This window comes from Scatophagus argus, chromosome 7, assembly GCF_020382885.2.
Source record: "Scatophagus argus isolate fScaArg1 chromosome 7, fScaArg1.pri, whole genome shotgun sequence".
NCBI classification, from domain to species: Eukaryota; Metazoa; Chordata; class Actinopteri; family Scatophagidae; genus Scatophagus; species Scatophagus argus.
Genome location: NC_058499.1, coordinates 10,822,498 through 10,845,820, shown reverse-complemented (window position 1 = coordinate 10,845,820; position 23,323 = coordinate 10,822,498). Strand labels below are relative to the sequence as shown.

Below are 23,323 nucleotides of genomic sequence, written 5' to 3'. Positions count from 1 at the left end.
TGTTGGACAATGCTTTTGAGCATTTTAAATAAATAATATTAATAAATAAATAAATTATCAAAAAAGAAATTCAGTCTTAACAGCCTTGGTTTTCATTTTATTTTGTTTATTTATGTTTTTTTTATACAACTCAATGGGTCTTGTGGACCTTGCAAAGTTCCCTCACTTGAATTTTGTTGTTTTGTTCATTTGTGTTGTTATGATGTTTGATTAAAGTCATTGAGTGTGTTTGTGCTATGTTGAATACATTGTTTGAATTTTTATAAATTCTCTTGATTTATCTGACACAATGGTAGTCTTTTCTATTACACATACTGCAATGTACAAGGAGAACAAAGATGTGAGACATCACACTCATTGTGTGAGTAGCTTTGCTCTGCATATTTCCATTTAAAACAATAGTTAATACTATCAGTTAATTATATTATGGACTGTGCTGCACCAAACGACGCACTTGACAATGCAAAACTTCACTACTGTTGTATACATGTATGCATTGTTTTATATTTATGCAGTACAAAGGATACATAGATATTAGCTGATGCACAGAACCTCTGATACAACAAGAAAGACAGCTTTTATCATGAGCATATATCTTTTGAACTCTCTGGAGTGAAATAAAGAAACAAACTTACACTTAAGCATTCAAACATGCTGAAAAGTCTAAAGTCATTGAGGGGGCAGCTGCGCCTGAATTGATCTGTAAGCCATAAACAAGTTATAACCCATTTCGCATGAAAATCCCTCTGTGTTTCCACTGACTTATTTTTCTTCCATGCTAAGCTGTGATGGTGTGGTAGTAACACAAACAGGGCAATTTGTACTCAAAATAAACAAATAAACAAATTCAGCTTTGGAAGGCACCCACTTGCTTTGTTTGAGATTGCTCAAGCCTCATATTCAAATAAACTGTTAAATTTGTTTTTCCCACAACACTTACATTGGAAGCAATAAAAGGGGATATTTTAATAACCAGCAAGCAAAAAACATTCCTTCACTCACCAAGGAATTAAACTCACACAATATTCTCTCACTGATTGATGGGGTAAGTTGCACATTGTTACAGCGTGTGGTTTCAACTGTCAGAGTTCATACTGCAATACACCAGACGGTGGCAGTATTTGAGCAGGAAACAAGTCTCCTCAATTGATAACGTTGCTCCAGAGATATTTAACCATAAATGACTGACAACGTTGATTACAAATTATAGGCTTAAAGCCATAGACGACCACCTACATTTAAAACTAACGAGCGCAACGTTACCAAACGTATACGTGTGTGTGTTACTGAGGAGATTTCTGGTTAAGAATAAAGAAAACAAGACATTAGTGATTGACCCTGAATTTCTGTCAGCTCTTTATGCCACTTCCGGTAACACACTGACTAAAGCTTACAAAAAAAAAGTCGGACGTCACATGGGCCTAACACTGTTTCACTTCCATAAAATGATGTGCATGTGATCTGAAGATCCGGGAGCTTTTTTCTCGTTGGATTCCTTATGGTGATATTTCTATATAGTTTGTTTGTTTGTTTTAATTATTAAATATCAGTCCTCATAATGCGGCACTGTTGTGAATTGTATCTGTCACCTAGAAGCACAACTTAAAATTTGTCAGTGCGTTTTGAAACTCACGCCCTTTAATTAAAGACAATAGGCTTCAGTCAAACCGAATGAGGTCAAAGATTAGGCTTGGGTCGAAGTAATAAATTAAACATCGGATCTTAAATTATGAATTTTCTTTGAGGGTGGAGGACCCCGAGCTTCTGTATCTTTAATAGTGAGGAGCGAGATGGGAGAGGCTGCGCGTTCACGGTCCCTTTTCTCGATCCGTTGCGGCGGTGACGCGCACTGGCTCCCACACTCGCTGGAAAGGAAAAAAGCGCCGTCGGACCGCAACAGCGACTCACCGGGAAAATGTTCCCTCCACCGCCCCTCATCAACGCTGTCGATGTCTGCCAAAGTCATGTGAAAGGATCCGCAACATATGAAGACTCGAGTTTTTTCCATTAAACTTGTTTCAGAGGATTGTAAACTCCGAGAGTGATTAATAAGACACAAGAATTGAAGTTAACGTTGGACAGGTAAGGCGATTTGGCAGGGCAGTTAATGGGGCAGTTAATGCAGGTAAAGGATTAAAATAATACAGACTTTGAGCAGAATCCGGATGCTTATAGGTGGATCGTCCTGTAGGTCAGCTGCCAGTTGTGATAAGTCAAGGACGTCCGAACAGATAGACTTCTGTGTACACTGATAGTGGAAATGTTGAGATTTAACTCTTGCTGCAAGTAAAAAAAAAATGTTGCTGATTGTCTGCAAAAATCAAAGGTTTTTCATCACTAGACAGCGCCTGCAAACATGTTGTCCGCACCGGATTGGGGAAACGCGTTCAGCAGAGGAGAGACCGATTGACCCTGAAATTGCTGCACATATGACATGCAGCAAGCGTGTATAGATATGCTTTTATAAAGTTCACGGATATTCAAAACTGCTAGAAAAACAAAACAAAAAAATCCAAAACCCCACAATGTTATGTTTGTACAAAAATTTGGTGTAACGCAAAGGAAACTTTGTCCGTGATGCTTTCGGTCAGATTGCATGACAGCAGCAGCAGCAGTTGCATAAGTTATTCACCGACTGTTGTTTTTGTGTTCAGTTTCTTTCTTTTTATGAGTTTGTTATGCGATTTTGAGTTGTGTTAAGGAGCCTGAATGCCTCTTTTAAAAGCATAACCCACTCAGTAAAACACATTTGATTGATATGAGATATAAAAGCTTCCACAGTGCTTTTGTAGTGGTTGTACTGATTGCAATGGACGTAATGGATGTTAGGTTGACTGGTAGAAATTTTACCTTTGATTAATCTCTGGTTATCGATACTTGCAGGTGCAGAAAATGGCGAACCGGCTCCTGCAGCTCTTTGCCTTGTGGACTACTGTGATAGGCATTGCTCAGTGCTGTCCAGAGCTCTGCAGCTGCCAGGATAAATTTGCCCACCAGTTTGCTGACTGTGCTTACAAAGACCTGCTGGTGGTTCCCGTGGGTCTCCCTTCCAATGTTACCACCGTGAGCCTATCAGCCAATAAGATCAAATTACTGAAAAGTAAAAGCTTTGTCAATATCACACAGGTCACCTCTCTCTGGCTGGCCCACAATGAGATAGTTACCATAGAGAAGGACACCTTGGCCCCCCTGATCCAGCTCCGCAATCTGGACATCAGCCACAACAAAATTGTGAACTTTCCATGGGAGGATCTGCACAACCTCACAGCCCTGCAGCTTCTGAAAATGAACAACAACGAGATGGTGAACCTTCCAAAGGATGCCTTTTCCACACTGAAAGACCTGAGGTCTCTACGCATCAACAACAACAAGTTCACCACCATTGTGCAGGGTACCTTCGGTGCTCTCTCTGCCATGTCCCACCTGCAGATTTTTAACAACCCTTTCACATGCTCTTGCAGCTTGGAGTGGCTGAGGGATTGGATCGCAACAACTAAGATTTCTGTCCCCGAGCCAAATTCAATTGTATGCGAGACTCCTGAACACCTGAAAGGGACACTGGTTACAAATATTCCCAAACTGGACTGTACAGCCCCAACTGTCACCATAACATACCAGCCAAACGTTGAAAACACGGAGCTCTTTGAGGGTTTCACAGTCATTTTAAATTGTGAGACTACAGGGAGCCCCAAACCGCAGGTGAGCTGGGAGGTGATGGCAGGAAATCAAAATTATGTGTTCCCCTTGCCCTCTGCTGGAGAGATAAATGACGTGCCAATTAATGATAAAACAACCAACAATCGATTCCTCGTCTTCAGAAACGGCACTCTCATCATTCCCCGTTTGAGTAAGAGGGAAGATGGAAATTACAGTTGCTCTGCGGTGAATGATTTAGGTAAGGTGGAGACCAGTGTTAGAGTGGCTATGGCAGGCACCCAAAAACACGCCAGCGACTCGAAGCTCAGTTCTCCCATGGACAAGATCCATCCATCTGTCAAAAAGCCTGCAGAGCCCAAGACCTCCACAAACAATGTGATTGACTCGAACAAGCCTGAAGAGAAAACAAAGGGATCTCCTGAAGGTTCGTCAGACAAAAATGACGGCAGGCAGGGTGGTGGTGTTTCTAAGGACTCCACCTTTGCAAGCAGGTGCGGGGTAAGAGATAGCAGTGAATACATCTCCAACCACGCTTTCAACCTGAGTTTGGATGACCTGAAGCAGTACACTTTTGATTTTGGTGTTATTGCTCTAGAGGTGTCAGAGACTGAGGCCAAAGTGCAACTTAATCCTCTGCAGCTTCCTAGCAGCAAATCTAACCTTCATCTCAGTCAAACTGAAAGCCAAGAAACAGTGAATAAAGAGCCTTTGGGTCTGTTTCAGTCCGCATCCAGTAAAGCCACCCTAGACATGCTCTACCTCTGCGTAAATACAGGTAACGGACACTCCGTGGTTCAGTGGTCCAACATAGAGGAAGGGGTTAATGCCTACCGCTTCCATGGTTTACAGCCTGGCACCAATTACACACTTTGTCTCACCTATGGAGGGAAGGACTGCCAAGTACAAGTAGTCTTCACAACTAGGAAGAAGATCCCCTCCCTACTCATCATCGTGGTTGTTAGCATTTTCCTACTGGGTCTGGCCACTGTTCCCTTACTAGGGGCCACCTGCTGCCATTTGTTATACAAATACCAAGGGAAGACCTACAAGCTGATCATGAGGGCTCAGAATCCGGATCAGATGGAGAAACAAATGACTGGGGAGTTTGATCCCAGGGCGTCTTTTGTGGAGTCGGAGAAAACCTTCAATCCCAGTGAGTTAGGCGAGGGGGAGGGAGAGGTCGAGGGAGAGGAAGGCGACGGAGAGGGAGAGGCCGAGGGGAGCGTCGTGACAGAGTCCATCCCCGGATCCTCGTCCAAAACCAACCAGGAGGAGTTTGAAATGGGCTCGGAGTACAGTGACAGGTTACCGCTGGGAGCAGAGGCAGTCAACATCTCGGAGGAGATCAACGGGAACTACAAGCAGCCAAGCCGCTGAACATAGCTGATGTCTCTGAGTATACAGCCCATTGTAAAATATTTTACTCTTGAGTAGCCTACATTCAAGCAGGTAAAGCACCCACCATTACTTCACGTGAAAACAGACGGCTTATGATTTAAAAAAAAAAAAAAAAAAAAGGTTGATATTCAATTTTTTTATTACCTCAGAAAGTACTTCGTCAGTCACTTGAGATTGTGAATTGATTCATGTGGCATTCGTATTCTACTGTAAGGTTAAAATAAGCAGCACACGTTTACGAGCACAGCTTTGTATAGTTTATCAGACATCGAAATGTTCAATTTTATGCAGGACGCACACAGATGGACAAGGGCGCAAACTGTGCAAACGGCGAGGAAAAAATTGAAGGCATAAAAAGGCAAAAACAAATAAAATAATCAACATTTCACGGAGCACAAAAAGGTGCCATTCGTTTCAAAGCCATTTTATGTAAACTGACATCAGGGACCAGTTGTCCTCTCTGAGCTGCGTACGTGTGCGCAAAGATGTGGATTTAAAGAAATCTCACACCGGCAACTAACATCTTCTCAGGTGTCGGCTCTCCGGCTTTACTTTAACTCGTGCATAAAAGAGCTGGCGCAGACTTGGATGATGATATTTGATGAAATTGTTATTGCACCCGACCTGCCCGCTGTCCTGTGAATCTAAAGGGAAATGTCACTCTTAACTGTGTTGCTGTGCCTGAAGGGAAATCCCCCAGGTAATTGACCCAACAAAATGTTGTGTGACGTTAATTGTTAAGGCTTTAAAATGTGCGACTTTAACCTCTCAATCAACGGGTGCTTGCCATACTCCCTCTTTTTAAAAGGAACGTGTCCATGGCATGTCACGTGTATTTCCTTGTGTGGTTTTTAGTGTAGTCTAGAGGACTTTAGATGTTACTGTCAACCTGTGATGTAAAGCCATGTGAACTGAAATTATTCTCTTTTTTTTCTTCTTTTTATTTTTTTACGACGGTAAGTAAGTTTCTATGAAGCCTCGACAAAAGGGCGCATGTGCGTGTCTGGCGGCTTCACTGTCTTGTAATTTGATGCATATAGTGAGTTTTTGTGAACTGTTGTAAAACGAAACGAAAAACCTCGTGACCTTTCAAGATTTTTTGATATAATTTTATGTACGTGGAATTAATAAAACATGAAACTATACAGATGATTTGCTGGATCTGTTATTGCGGATTTTTTTTAAGGAAAAAAAAACTAGAACTCATGCTGATTATTTTCTAAATTCATCGGAAATAAATAGAATAAAATGTAATCAAACTATGACCAGTTTACCGTAAGTCAGAAATAAATTCAGACGAGGCTTTCAAAAATTCACCGCCGGTTACTTTATGTTTGTTTGTTTGTTTGTGACGCCTTTTTATGTGCTCCACTCAATTACTTTATTTTTAAAAAATAGACGAAAAAACAGATGGGCTTCGGCGACAAGTGCGGTTAGGCAGCAGGTCACGAAAAAATGGTGCGTTTGAAATCGCTGATAAAAACAAAGCCTTCCTTTGTCTCCAGTTCATTTCGTTCGACATAAAACTGCAGCCTCACATTACGCACATATAAGATCTACATGTGCCCTAAATTAACCTCCTCTACAGACTGAAAAAAAATCTGTAATAGTATAAAAAGGACTGAAAAAAAACGAGAAAACATTTTTGACAGTTTTATTTTCACAGTAATCAGAAGGAAGATTCGGGTGTTGTTTTAAATGCCGGTGGATGCAGAGAGACAAACAATGTAATGTCTGTGAACAGCAGGAACTGGAAAAGAGTTCTGAATAATAAAATAAAACGCTGGTAGCAGCAAGTGGTTTTAAACTTAAAGATTTCCAAATAAAACAGAAGATACAAATAGTTTGTCTGGTAGCTCCTGTTCCACAAGCTATTACTAATTACACAAAAAGTCACCTGAAAACAGGAAAAACGTATTACCCAGTCTATGAAAACAGCTTATTGATAAATAGTGAAATGATCTGCATATTAATAAGATCCTTGCTAAAAGGATGCTTCGGCAGATTGCACATCTATGTGTTTAGTTTGGGTACCAACAAATTTGCATTATCTGAACTATATGATAATAACAATATGCTGGAAAACATATGATTAACACACAAGTTGAAACATACAGCAATTGAGTGCTATCCCAAAATAAGCACATAAGCGCACTGAAAATTACATGAGTGTGTTTGGATAGGATCTCAGAGCCACTCACGCACTTTCCCACCAGACTGGAGACTCACATATAAACAACCAGGAGAACATGAGGAGCGCACACACGATCTCTGGACAGGAAAGGCTTGGTGAGTATTTCTACATGTGACACTGAACCATAAGTGCATTTACTTTACCAAATGCAGACACATCTACAGTAGGTTAGGAGTAATATGACTGTAGAATTTTCCCAAAACCAAAAGAGATTTTGCAGCCTTCCCTAATCAGGGTCACATTCCTGTTCAGTTACTTGCAGCAGCCTCCGCCTCCTTGGTTGCTGCTTCCTGTTTGCTCCCCTCCTTTGAGCTGTGGTTGAGGCTCCCGTTCAGAAAGCTCCCTGCAGTTTGACGCTTGAAGTGCTTCCTGGTGCCCACCAGGGAGGGGTTGTTGACCAGGGTGTAGAGGAGCTGCCAGTGCCTGCGGGCCCTCTTGGCACTGGACACTTTGTGTTGCTTCTTCTCCTGCTGGACCAGCTGGATCCCTGAGGACATTCAGACATCATGATAGCACTGACGGTATGTCATACATACACAACTGCTACAGTCACAAGAGCAGATAACCACCTTTTTTTTTTTTTTTTTTTTAGCTGCATGGGAAATCAGTCTTTAGAGGGCCACCCATGACCAGCTAGATACTACAAAAAGAGTAATAATAGAAAGCAATCATATTCTAATCCTCCAAGTGTGGTAGGAGCATATTGGGCTTGCCATTAACACTCTGAAAGCTTAAGTCCCTTGGGCTACATGCATATGAAACAGGCAATTAGTGTGGCTCATCTGTGTAATCAGCTACTCGGGAACTAATCTTTGCAACACAATAGAGTATTCCAGATAATGCATTGTTCTCTGGATACAAACAAGCAGCATCTCTGCTACACATTTGTAATTGGACTGTGACTGGATACCACAAAGCATTGGATTCCACAACAAGTGATGAAACCTGATGCATTTTCATGCTAATTAATCACTATACATCGACAGGTAATAGATATGTCCTCTTCTCACTACCTGTGAAGGCAACCATCACTCACATCCTGCTTGTGTCAATACCACCAGCCTACCAACCAGCCTTAAAGTAGCTTTTCACAATTTGGGTAAATTACATGAACAATGCAGCTGCTTCATGTGTATCAGTTAAATGCGTAAAACGGGGGCCTATAGGACAATTCTGTTGGCGACAGGCTGAGGGTTCAGGCGAGTGTGGGCGCACCACAAGGACAACTGATCAGTTTATGACAGATTTGAGACCAGCAGTAGGACTGGAAATTAATACACAGTGAGACTCAATTTGCTCTTGACATATTAAATCAGAAGCACTAGGCTTTCATTGCTTCTGTGCATGCGAGTCGGTGTTATGATCTGATTATGTGTTAACAGTGACTTGCTACTGAATTCAAAACCTCCCCAGAGAAATTAAAGAAGTCACACTGACATTAATGTAGATATGAATCTACTGTTTATCTGAAAGGACAAGGTGAGTGATGTTCTGTATTCTTCTTATTATCATGAGAAGACCCAAACCAACAATGAACTGATCCCGACTGAAGCCTGATGTAGCTTATTCATAACCTGCTGCTGTCCAAAAGCTATTTACAACAACGAGCCACACTGTTACACTGGCCAACGTGTCCCATCTTTTCCATAAACACAGAGACTTATGCAGTTTATATTCTGCCTCAGGAGAAGGACTAACATAAGGTTAATTCTGGTCTTTTCATGGGATTTATTGACAGTAGGGAGCCTTTTTGTGTAAATGTATGAAAGTCATTGATCTCTCATGTAAGCTGAATCTTTAGCACTTGGGAAATGATAAGTAAAGTGTGTTGAGTACGATGTGAGTTTTGTGCTACAGACCCTCTTCAGCGTCCCGTGACCCCTGTGCAGCATTGTTCTCTTGGCCCACAGACTGCAGCAGCACCCCACAGAAGGCCTTCATCACAGGGTGAGACTGGCTCACCTCAATCTTCAGATAATGAGCATAGCAGCGGTAGGCTGCAGACAGACACAGGGAGGGGGATCACTCTGACTGGGCAAAAGCAATAAACACATATGACTACACCCCATGTTGGCTTTGAGGCAATCACACATAATGGCCATACAATCACACCTCTTTTTTCTTTAAACCACCTGCTTTTCCTGACAACAGATGTCTTAAATCTGCAGCCATTTCAGAGACTGTGTGCAATTAGTCCTCTGCACTGAACAGAATACAGATATCATATGAGCTGGCAGGGGAAAGTGAATAGGATACACATTTCTGGCCTCTAAGTGGGATCAGTAAAAGTGCATTTGCTCATAGAAAATTGCTTCTTTTTAAGCCTCCACGGTGAGAGTGGGAAAAAAAAAACATGTACAAAGGTAAAACCGTGATGTTAACACCAATGAATATGTTAATGTTGTGTGTCTGGGACTGGGAGAATGTAAAATGTAGTCTGAGGTAGCAACGCCTTGTTGTTATTTTTTATTTGAAAACATACAAAACGGAGATATTTTTGCCACAGTACTCCAGTCAAGGTACAAGCTATCCATTATATGACTTTTTATTGCATATTTTTAATGCAGAAAACATTTAACTTAACCTGATTGTGCGGAATTCAAAATATCTGGCTCACCTGGGTCAAACGCCTCCACATTGCGGTTAAGAAGACTGATATCCGTGCGTCCCATATGGACAATGTTGAACAGGGCTGTGATGATCATGCGCCACAGCGCCAACAGCACCCCGATCAGAACATTGACTGGAAACAGCAGGTACGTCAGCAGGAACAGATTACCCCTGTGAGATAGCATGGAATCAAACATCAAACTTGCAGGACCAGGCTGGAATTATCTGAGAGTAAAACCTCAAGTAAATAAAGGAGACCTGTTGTTTAGGTCTTGAGTGCCTGCTGTTTTCTTGATGAAGCAAAACCGGCCAGTGATATGTTGAATCAACACTGCCAAGAGAATCATCAGCCAGAAGGGCCTGAAAGGACAAAAATCAACAATCAAACATCTCTGTGAAATTCAAAGAAATTAAAGTTCAATTCTACACCCACCGACAGGAAATTGGGTGAGTTAATCCAGTGGTTATGTAAAGGATCTTTTAAAAGTTAGAACCATTCAAATAAACTAAAACTGAAAAAGTTGTAAGGTTTCACATAACAGCAGGGATTTTTGTTCTTAGTCACAGACTGAGGACGGAGAAGTTTAATGAGTAAGAGATGTCACGATTCTCACCACATGCTCCACAGGATGTGAAACAGGATCAGATTCTGTCTGTGCAGGACTGGTATGATAATGAGGAAGACTGCGATCAGAAGGCAGAGGAAGAACACCATAGTCTGGATGATCATACCTGCAGGGCAGAGTGAGATCAGAGCTTCAGGGCCTCACAGCTCACACTGTGTTCAGTATCCAACAAATCTACACTGCCCACCCACTCCTCTCTCATATCACAGGGGAGGGAGGGGTGAGTCATCATTTTACTGTTGGAAACCTCAAAAAGAGAAATTGAGAAGTGTCCTTTCATGAATCACATGGAAACCCCGGACATCTCTTTATTCTAACGGAGTTAATCAGTTGCTAGAAAGATGCATTGAGTACCATAAAATGAGTGTGAACAGACACCATTAAAATGGTGTGAAATGTTGAAATGGCTCACTGGTTCTTTTTTTCTGCCATTACTGTTTTTCCACTATCTGGTGTGCAAATTTGTCCCTCTGTTGAGGGACCTAATGATACACAAAAGGTTTAGCAGCAAGAGACGGGTTTGAGAAATAATAACAAAAACAATACGTAGATGCACCGAGGAAGATGTGAGCTGCCGTGAAGCTGGTGTATCCCATCCAGCAGACCAGTGCTGGCCGAGAAGCCCTGATACTTCTCTGGCAGTTGTAAACATTATAGATATCTCCCCTGTACAGCCCCTTCAGGTTGGACCTACAGAAGCAAAGACACAATGGAGACAATGCTGAACATAAACCAATTCATCTGTAAATGCAGAAATTACATTGCTAATTGAAGAGATAATTACTTTCTCAGCATTAAATACAACCAAAATGCAATTCAATACTCAGCACAGAAGACCATTTCTTTTAAATGTGACGTAATTTATGATAATGGAACAGTATTTAATTTCTTATCTTAATAGCCATTTTCAATTCAAGCAGCGGTTAACCCAGAGTGAATGCTTTTCTGTCTGTCTGGACGATTAGTACTCTATTATGTTATAATAACTCCTCTGTGGACCATCGCGTCATAATGAAGGAACCAGAATGTGAAGCACATTCACGATTCCTGGAACCTTTGAGGAGAGAACAGAAAAGAAAAAGGCTAAAAAGCTATTACACTATTCTTTTCTCAGACCTACCGATGCAGAACCATGGACCGCATGAGCATAGCCAGATTGACCAAAGCAGACAGGGTCATTGCTGAGATAAAGCACACTGCAGGAGAAGGAGAACATGTCATTCAGGTTTACTGAGGGAGGATTCACTGATGCTCTCAGCACATTTAAAACAATTTATTGAAAAATAAAATATGTGCTACAAGTGCAAGAGGAGAGCTTAATTAAAGGGTCTAATAGAAACTAAACGATGGCACTAAATAAATACAATGACATGATGCTGCTGTTTTCTGTTTTCACTCACCTTCTACACACCACATGTAATAAACCACTATTCTAACCACTTCATGCTTGTCTGGAGAAAGCATAATCTTGAAACCAGCTAAAACGTTGGCAATGTCTTCATCGACTCCCGAACGGGCAGTCTGGAGAGGTGGCACCACCGCCGAGATCAGTAGAAGACCCACCTGAAAGAAAGACAATTTTAATTACTCAATAAATAATTACAGAAAAAAACACTTTGAACTGGGTTTGGATCACTCATTGCTGATAATCAACTCACTATCAGGTGAACTGAAGTGTGGAGCACTTAAATTCTACCGAGTTCCTGGTGATACAAACTTGGAAAAGTTAATGTGTTTACATTATTATTATTATTATAGTTATTAGTCCAAGGTCAGAGTTAAGATTGGGTTCAGTCAATAAAGATGTCTTTGTATTACCGGACTATGAATTTAAAATTTTATCCAAAACAGGGCTAGACACACCACATTCTGTATGTTATTATCACTTTTTCCTTCCTATTATATTATTGTACTGGGGCATAAAGTCTGCTACAGGATATGCGAGTTACCTGGTACAGGGTTATAAATGACACTACAGCAGATATAGCCAACTTCAGGGGAAAACGGAAAGCTGTTTGGGGAAAAAAAAAAAAAAAAAGCAAACTCTTATAAAAAGCTAACAGGCAATGAGATGAACAGACACTACAATGACCAGGACATATTTACCTTCCTCTGGTGTATAAATGTAAGACTTCACAGCATCACTTATTCTTTGAGGAAGTCTGGGCGTCTCTGTGCTCGATGTGCTGAGGTGAAAGTTCAAGGTTCAAAACTTTACATTTTACACCACACTTCAATGAATTCATGGGATTAGAACATTTGTGAACGACTGAGCTGTTTCTGCCTTGCCTTTAATACATCAAATCAAAGTAGGTAGAGTCAAACATTCCCTACAAATGAAAAGAAAAGCATTTCTTGTCGCAGCCTCTGCATGGACATGTCAATCATTTGCATCTGCAACTGTGCAAGATACATCTTGGCTATGCCAGAGCAGCTAAAACTCATGTTGGACAGAGCTGTAATCCAAATGTCCAAAGCAAATCTCCTACAGTCACTGATGTGATTTTACAAACAGCCTCTTCCTGTAAGGTGGGGCTGAAAGCTAAATAGCGAAACATCCAAAGGTGCCCTTTTTAGCTTAGAGGTTAAAATACCAACTGTCAACTGCAGTGAGCTCAGTTTGAGCCTGGACCTTTGTTGTAAATCTCTCTACCTTGTTTCAAGTCGTCTTTGTAATTCCTATAACAAAAGCTTAAAATGTCTCTATAAAAGATTTGTAATTCGCAACATCGCATTCAATCTTGGCTGAGCAGATGTCAAAAGACAAACGTGACATATAATAACACTTATTTGCTTTACCCGATTTTGGTGGGCTTCCTCTTGAGCATTTTCTTCACATAGTCTTTATAGTAGCTGCTGCTAAGATCCTAAGAGATAAAGGGACAGCATTCAGATAGTAAATAGTCTAGGATTCATGGCAAAAATTGAAAATGAAATGATTTGATTTCACTGGTCGATTTTAATGCTTCATTTGGGCCTTCATATTCCCAAAGTCCTTTGGCAGCGTGCGGTATTAGGTTCTACTTCCATTTGAACTTCATTTTGTAATTATTAACATGTGGAAACAGCATTGCTCACTGACTAAGCCTCTTTACGCTAAGTGCATCGACGCAGACTTATGGTGTCATGGACTTTCTTGTGGGGTGCAGGAGACAAAGAGGGGGTGAGTCAAACTTCACACAATGGCCTCACCCCAGCTTTGTCACACCCATGCTGAGATTAGCATCTAATAAACACAGCATTGTGTTTCCTCAGTGAAAAAAACAAGGCAACCTTTTCATAATCTGATCAAGAACATAACGTAAACCAATTACGTCAAATCTACTTAAAATGATTAGGCAACAGGCACGCTGCGTTGAACTTCACATTTTCCCTCAGCCTAGACTGCATGAGCACGATAAGCCACTTGATTAGCAGGCGGCTTATACAGGTTTCTCACATGCGCAGGTTCAGTAGAAATTTAAGTCTTAGAGATTTTTCCTTTTTTAATAGTTCAGGCTTCCATGAATGCAGATGACTAAATCAACACAGACATTTGTATTGAGTTATGTAAGCAGAGCCGACAGTTAGTCTTATAAAGGGTTGACAACCATCCTGAAACAGACATGTCAGAGGAACTGTGCTCAGACCAAAACCTACCTCAGTAGCATTGTTCTTTTCAGTGCCCTTTAAGCCCTTGAACAGAAGAAGGGGATACTGGAAACTAAGGAAGGCCAAGCAAGCCACCTGAGGCAGGCTGGAGAAAAGAGAGTAGTATTTGTGTATCTGCAAAGAAATAAAAGAAGACTTTAAATTACCTAGTAGCTTGTTTTTGAGAGTGTGGAAGTGACAGACGATACATGCTAAATTGACATTACATTGACACAAGAATCAGACACAAATGGCTCTGTGTGTTCTGGTGGGAGTCTGCATATTGATCAAATGGGCTTTCCAAAACAACCCAAAAAACCTCCAGTGACTTTCACTGAGACCTCCATTGACCAAATCTTTGTGATGCAATGCCAGGAGAAATGCAAAGTTATACACCAAATACTGGCATTTAATAGTGAGATTTTTTTTTCTTTTCTTTCTTTTTCTTTTTTCCCTCCATGTTTATAAATAAAGAGTATGAATTAAGAGTAAAAGCATGATATCTATTAACAATTATTCTTTTGTTTTTATGTTATTAAGCTCAGTCTTGCAGGTTACCTCAAATGCTCCCAGCAGCATTTGTTGCATGCCAGCTCATGGTGGGATAAAAAGACAGGCAACACCACTATTAAAAAACCATCCAAGCCTGGATGTCTCTCACACACACTAAACTGATTAACTGTGACAAAGCCTCCTGATTAAGACCAATAGACAGTGGAACTAATTGTTTTGAGTTGTGGCCATTCACCACACAGAAAGCTCAAACAATGTGGACGTGGCATGTTTTGACAGCTCCAACCATGAATTAAGCTGAAAAAACCCTGATATTCATCTTTTCAGAAAACATCTCTTACATACAGTACAGACCAGCTTTGTTTGGTAATCAATGTGTTTTCAGACCAGAACAAATCAACTTTGTTTTTAATCCTTAAACTCAGACAGATGGCATATTACAAAGAAAATGACAACAGCGACAATCCACACAATATAAAGCACTCTATTCCTCACAGATCTAACCGTTACTGATGCCCTGCAGCTCATTGTGGTATTGAAAGTCGTCTTTGCTTACCAGAGGTGTTTTGGGACAGTCAATTTTCTGCCAGACCAAAATGCCAAAGTGCGTCCAAGACAAGAGGCTACCAAGTACATAGCCAACTTTATTATGTAAAGTGCCACATGCCAGGAGAGGGTAGTATAGTGCGGGGTAGTAGAAGACTCCCAGAATCACCCAGTTCTCTGCAAACACAACAAAAGTATGTGAAGACCCAGAGCACCCAAAGGAGAAAACACGCCAGTTTCTGATTTACAATATGACACAAGATTAGAACTTTGAATGTGTAAACTCAATGATTTAAAATCTAATGCTGCTGAATTCCTATTCTAGTTCCTACTCTGCTGAACCTTGCACATATTGTTTGAGGATTGTGTAAAGTAGCAGGGAACCGACTCCTTACAGTCAGTTCTTATGTAATTTCATTTCTAACAAACAAAAGCTTCTTGTAAAAATTATTATCAAAGTCCTAAGTCGAAAATAACAGACACATGGAAATAAAGTAGTCCAATTACACAACAGATATTTAACAAAAACAATGTTTATGGAAATACATCTATCCACTTCAAAAGAGGGACAGAGAAACATAAACAAGTAGCTATAGTGGACCTGTGTAAAAAAATGAATACAGACAGACTGCTATCTGCATGCTAGTGCACGAAAAACCAAGATGACATCCTCACGTTTATTCTCTGTCTGTGTTGTGAAGGGGAGGGGGTTTGGTGATACGATCAGGCCCCACAGTTTGCACAGGAGCACTCCAAACACAGCCACTGCAAGGCCCTTGTGCTGCGTATGGTCCAGGAAATTGACCGGACTGTGAAATCAAGCAGAAAGTATTTAGAGCCCACGTGTTACCAGCCTCACATTTGGATGAAATGGTTATTGAGCTGAAATAACATAGTTCAAAAAGGGCCATATTAGCATTTTTAAAGTTTCATTTTTTAAAAGCAGACTAACCACAAAATAATTACTACTGACTTAAAGTGTATTTTTAGTGTAATTTACTATCTTCCACTTAAATACGTCTGAAAATCAACTCAGATGCTTGAATCTTGCCTGAGTTTGGAAAACCCTTCAGTTTTCAAACACTATCAACACCAGCACCTACTGGCCAAAACACACATTCACATCCTGTATGACCACAGCTTTATCTGTTGGCCACTGAGCAGCTCCACTGGAGCAGATATTGGGGTTAAGTGCTCAAGGGTACATCAGTTAGTCAAAAGATCCAATTAGTGCTGATAACGTTGTGATATTACATTTGTAAGTGGCAGGCTGGCATTGCTTTAAATCTTGCCCTTACTGGTGTGTTTCACCGCTTTGGGATACTCTAGCCTTCACTTATGAATTAGCTAGAAATTGCCCTTATAAAATGACAGACTACAACATTCATACAGTATTAAACTGCAGTATTTATATATATCTCTTATGCTGAATGTTCACTGAGATGGATTTTCCAATCATAGCCAACATGTTTACATGTACAACATGCCACACTGAAATAAATGGAAGTGAATAACTGCCAGAAATCAATCTATAAATTTACTGTATGCTTTGGAAAATGAAAGCAATGAGCAAGCAGCTTTTTGATTGTACATTTAAACATAGGGTTTACATCATTCAAGACAGACAAAAGAGACAAAACACAGCCTCACCTGAGTAAACCTGGGAGGCCTTTCTGTCTGTTGCCCACCTTTGTACGCCTGGCTAAGATTGCTAGGATCAGCATGACAACAAGCTAGGAGGAGGAGAAGATATGTCAGTTAGCCTTATCTGCAGAGCTGTATGCAGCTGTGGATCCCCAGGGTTCTAAAAATGAATTGATGCCACAAAAGGCCAAACCCCGGGGTCTCATTAGTGCTCCCCATGGATGAGGTCTGAATGAACCGTCATCAGTCAGGATCACTGACCAGTGAGAGTTCAATGACCTGTCATGACCTGCGACACATTTAGAAAACACAAAGCTGGGAAAAGTGTTTTGCCCTAAATTGGGCCAGTCGGGACCAGCTACCAAGATCATCTTTAAAACAGATACCAAAAGAGGAGAACATCATTACAGGCCAGGGCAATAAAGTGATGATGATGGGCGATATGTACAACAGAAACAGCATGGAGTGAAAGACAGAGAGACAGAGTTAATAAGAAAAGAACAGGTCGGCACAGCGCCAAGACGAAGAGTAGAAATGGGTCTGGCTTGCCAGTTTGGCAGTTTTTCAGTCCGCAGCGAATGTAGTGAAAGCCACTTCACTTATCAAGTGGACTTGGCTGCACCGGTTGCTTTCAGCTGTTGATTAGCAGTGTTTTCATTTAATAATTTCAGAATCACCCACAGAGACTGGAGATGTTCAACATCAGTTAAAAAAGCAAAACGAATAAAAGCTGACACTCAACAAATTTAGTTCCTAAACTAAACTAAAAGTTATGGATAATTATCATCATATGGAATGAAACATTTTATTGCAATACATTGTTAAAGCGATATTGTGAAGGGCAAGCTCAATAAAGTTGGGACACAGAAAAACGTGCCCTGTGACAATATCATTTATACAGTAATAATTATGTTTTGCTCAGCATCCCCTTTTTTGGATTAAGGACGGTAAAACTGGGAGGAAACTACACAAATATTACATGAAAATGTTAATAACAGCAAACATTACTGGATCTCATGTTGGTTGCGTGACAAGACAAGACCAATATGGCGACCAATCTCAATCAATTATTATGGGCTACAAGTGGCAATTTTTGAAAGATAGCATTCAATGAGAAGCACAAATGTTAATGTTTGTAAGGTGAATCCTTCCCGTTCCCTGGACCAAAACCCTATCATTTCTGTCTTGAACCATGGCCCAACACTCAAGTTTGTGTTTCACTGAAACCTGTTCATACCTTTTCCAGATGTCCTGCTAACTAACAAACAGTAAGGACTGAAAATATTAAGCAGGGTTGACTTTGACAGCCAAACCCTGCATATGGCACACCATAAAACATGCTTTATGTCTGACAACAAGGCGTGATATCACACACCCGGCGAATGTCAGGATAGTCTAATGTTTCACCATAATCCAACAGGAAAGTGGACTTACAGATATTGCAGTGATGCATATGTGGTAGAGATTGTCATCAGCAGTAGGGTCACATGGAGGGATTACTCTAAAAGAATAAAATGAACAAAACATTCACACATGAGCAAAACAATCAAGGACTTGAGTCACAATACCTCCCTGAACTTCTCACACGTCACTGTCAGCACCATTTGTGGCTGGAAACTTTGTAGCTGAAATCCTGCAGAGATTTGCATTTAAACGGATTGGTATCAGCGTGACACAGGAACAACAACACATGCCTATGTTCACGATCCTGTACACTGGAAGAACAGGAATGCCTGGTCATGGGGTAGTAATTACAACTTTAATATTCAGGCCTTATAAATCTACTATTCTAGGCTGGGAGACTTATTTAGGAAAATATTTCAGTATACTTTATGGTCTGTGAGTATAGAAATGGCAGCTTCCAGAATGGATGTTTTGACATTTTTCACAACAGTCTCACACCTGTCCAAACAATGTGTGAATTGGTAACTTGGCACTCAGAGAGCAGACCATTTGTAAATTTAAGGCAATGTCAAAATTCATGTTTCCAGAATCACAGCTGACTAAGGAGGAGGTGCAGCAGGATATTTCAGTGCTTACAAGTCAGCCAGCTAAAACTGATAATGAGCTACAGCAGCGGCCACACAAGAGCTTTTCAGACCACAACTCAACACTGTCTACTAATTTACACAGCAGTCAGACAGTTTGTTAGCTAAACATTGCGACTGGTGATAAATTGCTTTTATCCATCATACTTCTGTCATATTATTCATCTGTGCCCATTCTTAAATATCAATATCTTTACTATTATTCAGTGCAAATGTGTTCACGGGGGCATTTTTACACGGAAAAGCAATTTAGATACACATAAACAAAAAGAACTAAGTGGAAACAACCCGTGCACCGTTACATTGTGGGATGTGCAAGGAGTCAGTATCAGTTTTGGATCCTATTTTAAGCTCCAAATGGTGGATGTATTACATCTTAAAAAAGTGTTGAATGCACTTAAGTTGTGTTCAATAAGTTGTAAGGGCAAAACCTATTAGCTTTCTCCTCAACCTGCATCCTCCAGGCATGAAAATGAGCCAAGCTCCACTGTAATATGTCAGTGAACCAAAGAGACACGATACCACACACTGATAGTGGCACTGTTGAAGTGTGCCAAGTGTCACCTAATATCTCAATGAGTGCTGTATCTCACAGCACAATTGTTCAGATTTTGAAAAGTTTGAAGAAGTCTGAATACACATTAGGAACAAACTGAATTTTGTTAAAGGACTAATCCTCAGAAAGACGATGAGAACGTACTTACTCTGCTTCAATTTTGGATGGCAAAGGATCCAGGTCCGGGTACTCGTAGTCCAGCAGAGCATCCTTATCCATTGTGCTCTAACTTTTTCAAACAGATCCAAAGTCTTACCACAATCTCTAGCGACAAGCGGATGCGACCCCCTTTTTATATTCGAGAGGAAAAAGTGTCTCCCAAGTGTGAAGTTAGACTCTGTTGCTGCTGCCGAGGCGTCCTTCTTCCCCTGCGTTTTGGTCTTGTCTCACTCACAGCATGTATTCAGGTGACTCATTCCACTGTAGAGCTGAGAGTAATGTGACAGGTCCTGGCTGCAGTTTGCTGCCTCCACCCTGAAAAGGCCTTTTTTCAGCTGAGGGTTACCACAACACTGGTAGCCTGGGAAGAAAGTGAGAGAGGGTTAGTGTGTGAAAGGAGGGGGGGGGGGCAAATAGGAAGATTTAGGCAGGCAATCTGGTAGGCCACCTGTGGCTTATCGGGATAATGTCTGCTTTTGGGTTTGCATTGTTGGACCTGTTGCAGGTGGTGTACAGAGTTATAAAACTCCATACTGTGTGGGCAGCTGGAAGTGATGAGTCTTTCCTATCGGAGCAGGGTTCCACATAGATAACATGGAAATTCTCAGGTTGTTCCCTTCACTCATGGTTCAGTTACCTTTGCTAAAGGTTACCAAAACTAAATCCAGGTAAGTCACCAGTGCGTGGAATCAAATACAGCAGGATGGAAGAAACTGTATGTTTTCAGGACAGATTCCACCTCATCTCTCTATGTAACTCTGCACCTTCAGCTTGATAAGAATCAAGGAAGGGTTCATTCACCTCAGGTACTTTGTCTTCAGCAGATAAATTAAGATAAAGATGTCCTAGGACATAATCATGGACATATTTTTCTCAGCCTTTCATTTCCTACGCTGATATCAAGTTATTTTAATGTTGTTTAAAAGAAATTCTGAGAAAAAACATGATTCATGGGATATGTGGCCACAGGTAATTTCCAAAGAGTATCGAAAGACATCCTGCAAACTACTGATAAAGATCATACACATGTAATTAGAGGGGGGTAAGGCTGCGTTCTCAACATGATACGAGTACATGACGTGAATGAAATGGATTTAACAATAGGCACAGTTACACTGCCCCAAGGAGAGCTTTGCTTTCTTACATTTTGTCAGCTTGTAGGCCCAAATACTATCCAACAATAAATGTTAACCAACTCTCCATTGTCTCTCCATCATTTAATCAGCTTTTTAAATGTGAGGATTTTTATTTTTTACAGTTTTGTACCACTGTTAATAGAATATGGGTATTGGACAAACAAAACTAAAAACTAAAGAACATTATGCAAGTTTGTTTATCTGCACATAGAAGTGTAACCTGGTTCATCTCAACTTCAACATGATCAATCTAAGTTGCACAATAAATCCTGTCCAGCAGCACAGGTGGTTCACAAGCAAAATACTACTTTCACACGCAATTTTTAGATTCATTTTCACTACATTAGTGTTTCACTGGCATCATAAGCTTAAACATGACTATAATTTATTTATACAGATATGTTAATTTGGTCAGCAGGTCTTTCCTAGTAAATTCATGAGAATTAATGACAGCAGTGGCATAATGTGAGGAAAGTCATCACAAAGAGCCTCCAGTGGAAGTAAAGCACAAGCATGTGAGTGCTACAAAGACAGGCTGAGGCTAAAGGTCATGCCAACACTCTAGTACTAATTATTTTCTGCTTTAAACAAATCTAATTAAGCAACAGCAAATGTGCTCACATTTCTGTGTTTACTTGCACCACTATAAACGCTAAAGGCTGGATGCATCTTTTGCAACATGTCTGCATTACTGCATTCAGCTGCAGCCATCTGAGGCTAAGTCAGTTTTGCAACATCGCCTCCATGTCAGCATTACGCTCATTATGCCAGGATTACAGTCACACTTCTTTAAAAAGCAACAAAATTTCCCCTCCTAAAACTCCTGAGAAAACACGGTTTCTCAAGCATAATAAGCCACCAAATCAAATGTGCTCCTGAAGAAAAAGCAGCCCAGTAAACTAAAGGGGTCACTGAACAAAGAATGCTTTGAACAGTTATAATTACATCACAGAGAGGTAGTTTGATTGGGCCAGACAGTTTCAGGTTTAGGAAGTCAGCTCAAGAGCCTTTTGCAAGGAAACATAATAAGCAGGAGATCTGTAAAAACAAACATAATTGTGTTACTGATTTACTAATCCATTTTTAACAATCTAAACAGCAGCATCATCATCACAGGTGACAAGTCAAGCTTCCACAAACTAACCAAACGTGAAACACACTCAGTTAATAAGCCTGGCGTTTAAAGTGTTAAAACAGTTCTTTACAAGTCCAAAAAGTAATGCGTGGACACGTGGACACACACAAACAAACAAATAAATAAATAAACTAAAGTTGTTGGTAAATCCTGAATTTGACTCAACCCTCCATGTCAGTGCTGCTAAATTGAGGGAAGATGCTGTTCATGTCTTTTCATACTAACTTTAACATTCATATATCATCATTAAACGCTACGTGTTCCAGTCCACACTTTGATTCCGCACCGTTTAAACCATCATTGCATATTACTGTCGTCCTACTTCGCACAATTGAGCAGGCTTGTCTCGTTTTCTATGGAGGGCAGCTGCAGCCTGGTCCTCAGGATTCGGTTTCACACAGACATGGACGCATTTCATGTCTTTGAAGTTGAGCTAGATCCTCTGACAACAAAGAGACTTTCAGCCGCCGCAGGTAACCGAGTCACCTGTCCCTCTGGTCCACATGTCGGCCTGCTGGACTATCTTACACGAGGAATTAAATGTGGTTTGTGCACATTTTGCAACCAAAGAGTGTTTCTCAAGAGAACATATTTATCATCGACTGCAGTTTCATAAAGCAACCTGCTTAATCCGAACTACTCAGGCTAATCAGTTTTATAAACTTGGAGATGCCAGGCTACTTACCGACCGCCTGCAGGTGTGCTGCAGCGCCAGGTAGGCGTGGAAGGTCGACGAACGTCAAAGCTGCTAGCAGCTTATTTTGAAATGCATACATTTTAATTAAGATGCATTTTTGTGCGTTATCTGACCACGTTTCCCTTAAACATGTACATGCTGCAGCCTAACGTAAAAAATGCACTGTAGTTTGAAGTTAGGATCTTACCTTGATTTAATCTTCAACTGCCAGTCTTTTAGTTTGAAGCGCTTCAAATGACTCCAGTTTTCATTTCTTTCCACCACACATCCAGCTTCGGAGAAGTTCAACAAGAGTATAAACAAAACAACAATCCCAAGAGATACTTCTCTTTTTGTCCACGACACCTCACATGTAGATGTGGGACTTTGACCAGCCTCTATCTTGTTGTGGTGAGAACATCATAAAAGTGCTGCATGCATGCAAACTGTTATTGTGAAACGTATAGAGGGGACTAATGTGTTCAAGTTCACGTCAGTGTTAAGAACACTGACATTTTGCAGAATATTCACTAAATTACAAGTAAACAACACTCAAGCCTTTGTCATTTGGACCCTCTTTGGATGAAGTGAATGTTTCAGGCTTTTAATCTTTTAATAGTTTTAAAAGGCTTTTAAAAGTGTCTGCGTTCTGTCTTAAAGTTATGCATTTATACACAATGACCATCGTGATATAATCCTTGGTTTTCTGCTCTGATGACATTTCACATTCAATTGTTCCTGCCACAGTTGCATCAACATAACAGTTACTGTACATTCTTGCACATATTTTCACTT

General features: G+C 40.6%; 2 protein-coding genes across 5 annotated transcripts; one reads left to right on the top strand and one right to left on the bottom strand.

Moving 5' to 3' along the window:
• Window positions 1-1,523: 1,523 nt before the first annotated feature.
• islr2 (immunoglobulin superfamily containing leucine-rich repeat 2) lies at window positions 1,524-5,406 on the top strand. The gene is made up of 2 exons (XM_046394627.1): window positions 1,524-2,082; window positions 2,884-5,406. Exon 2 carries the CDS (start codon window positions 2,893-2,895, stop codon window positions 5,032-5,034), a length of 2,142 nt encoding a protein of 713 aa, XP_046250583.1. The 5' UTR covers window positions 1,524-2,082; window positions 2,884-2,892; the 3' UTR covers window positions 5,035-5,406.
• Window positions 5,407-6,695: 1,289 nt separating this feature from the next.
• stra6 (signaling receptor and transporter of retinol STRA6) lies at window positions 6,696-22,893 on the bottom strand. Of its 4 annotated transcripts, none has more exons than XM_046394630.1 (18): window positions 22,737-22,893; window positions 19,571-19,942; window positions 18,253-18,319; window positions 16,825-16,907; window positions 15,850-15,983; window positions 15,185-15,351; window positions 14,125-14,250; window positions 13,285-13,352; window positions 12,592-12,671; window positions 12,435-12,496; window positions 11,886-12,048; window positions 11,606-11,681; window positions 11,042-11,175; window positions 10,474-10,591; window positions 10,118-10,219; window positions 9,867-10,030; window positions 9,109-9,246; window positions 6,696-7,736 (listed from the first exon to the last, which is right to left on the bottom strand). In XM_046394630.1, exons 2-18 carry the CDS (start codon window positions 19,639-19,641, stop codon window positions 7,498-7,500), a joined length of 1,992 nt encoding a protein of 663 aa, XP_046250586.1. In that variant the 5' UTR covers window positions 19,642-19,942; window positions 22,737-22,893; the 3' UTR covers window positions 6,696-7,497. The 4 variants fall into 4 exon arrangements, with proteins under 4 accessions (XP_046250586.1, XP_046250585.1, XP_046250584.1 ...); XM_046394629.1 differs by lacking the exon at window positions 22,737-22,893 and adding an exon at window positions 22,538-22,661; XM_046394628.1 differs by lacking the exon at window positions 22,737-22,893 and adding an exon at window positions 22,175-22,514.
• Between the last annotated feature and the right edge of the window lie 430 nt (window positions 22,894-23,323).

Excerpts from the sequence above, each read along its gene's own strand:
- islr2 (XM_046394627.1), top strand. The coding sequence starts at position 2,893 with ATGGCGAACCGGCTCCTGCAGCTCTTTGCCTTGTGGACTACTGTGATA.
- stra6 (XM_046394630.1), bottom strand. The coding sequence starts at position 19,641 with ATGGATAAGGATGCTCTGCTGGACTACGAGTACCCGGACCTGGATCCT. Across the intron at positions 18,320-19,570 it reads CCATCCAAAATTGAAGCAGA|AGTAATCCCTCCATGTGACC; the intron begins GTAAGTACGTTC and ends TTATTCTTTTAG. Across the intron at positions 11,176-11,605 it reads CGGTCCATGGTTCTGCATCG|GTCCAACCTGAAGGGGCTGT; the intron begins GTAGGTCTGAGA and ends TTGCTTCTGTAG.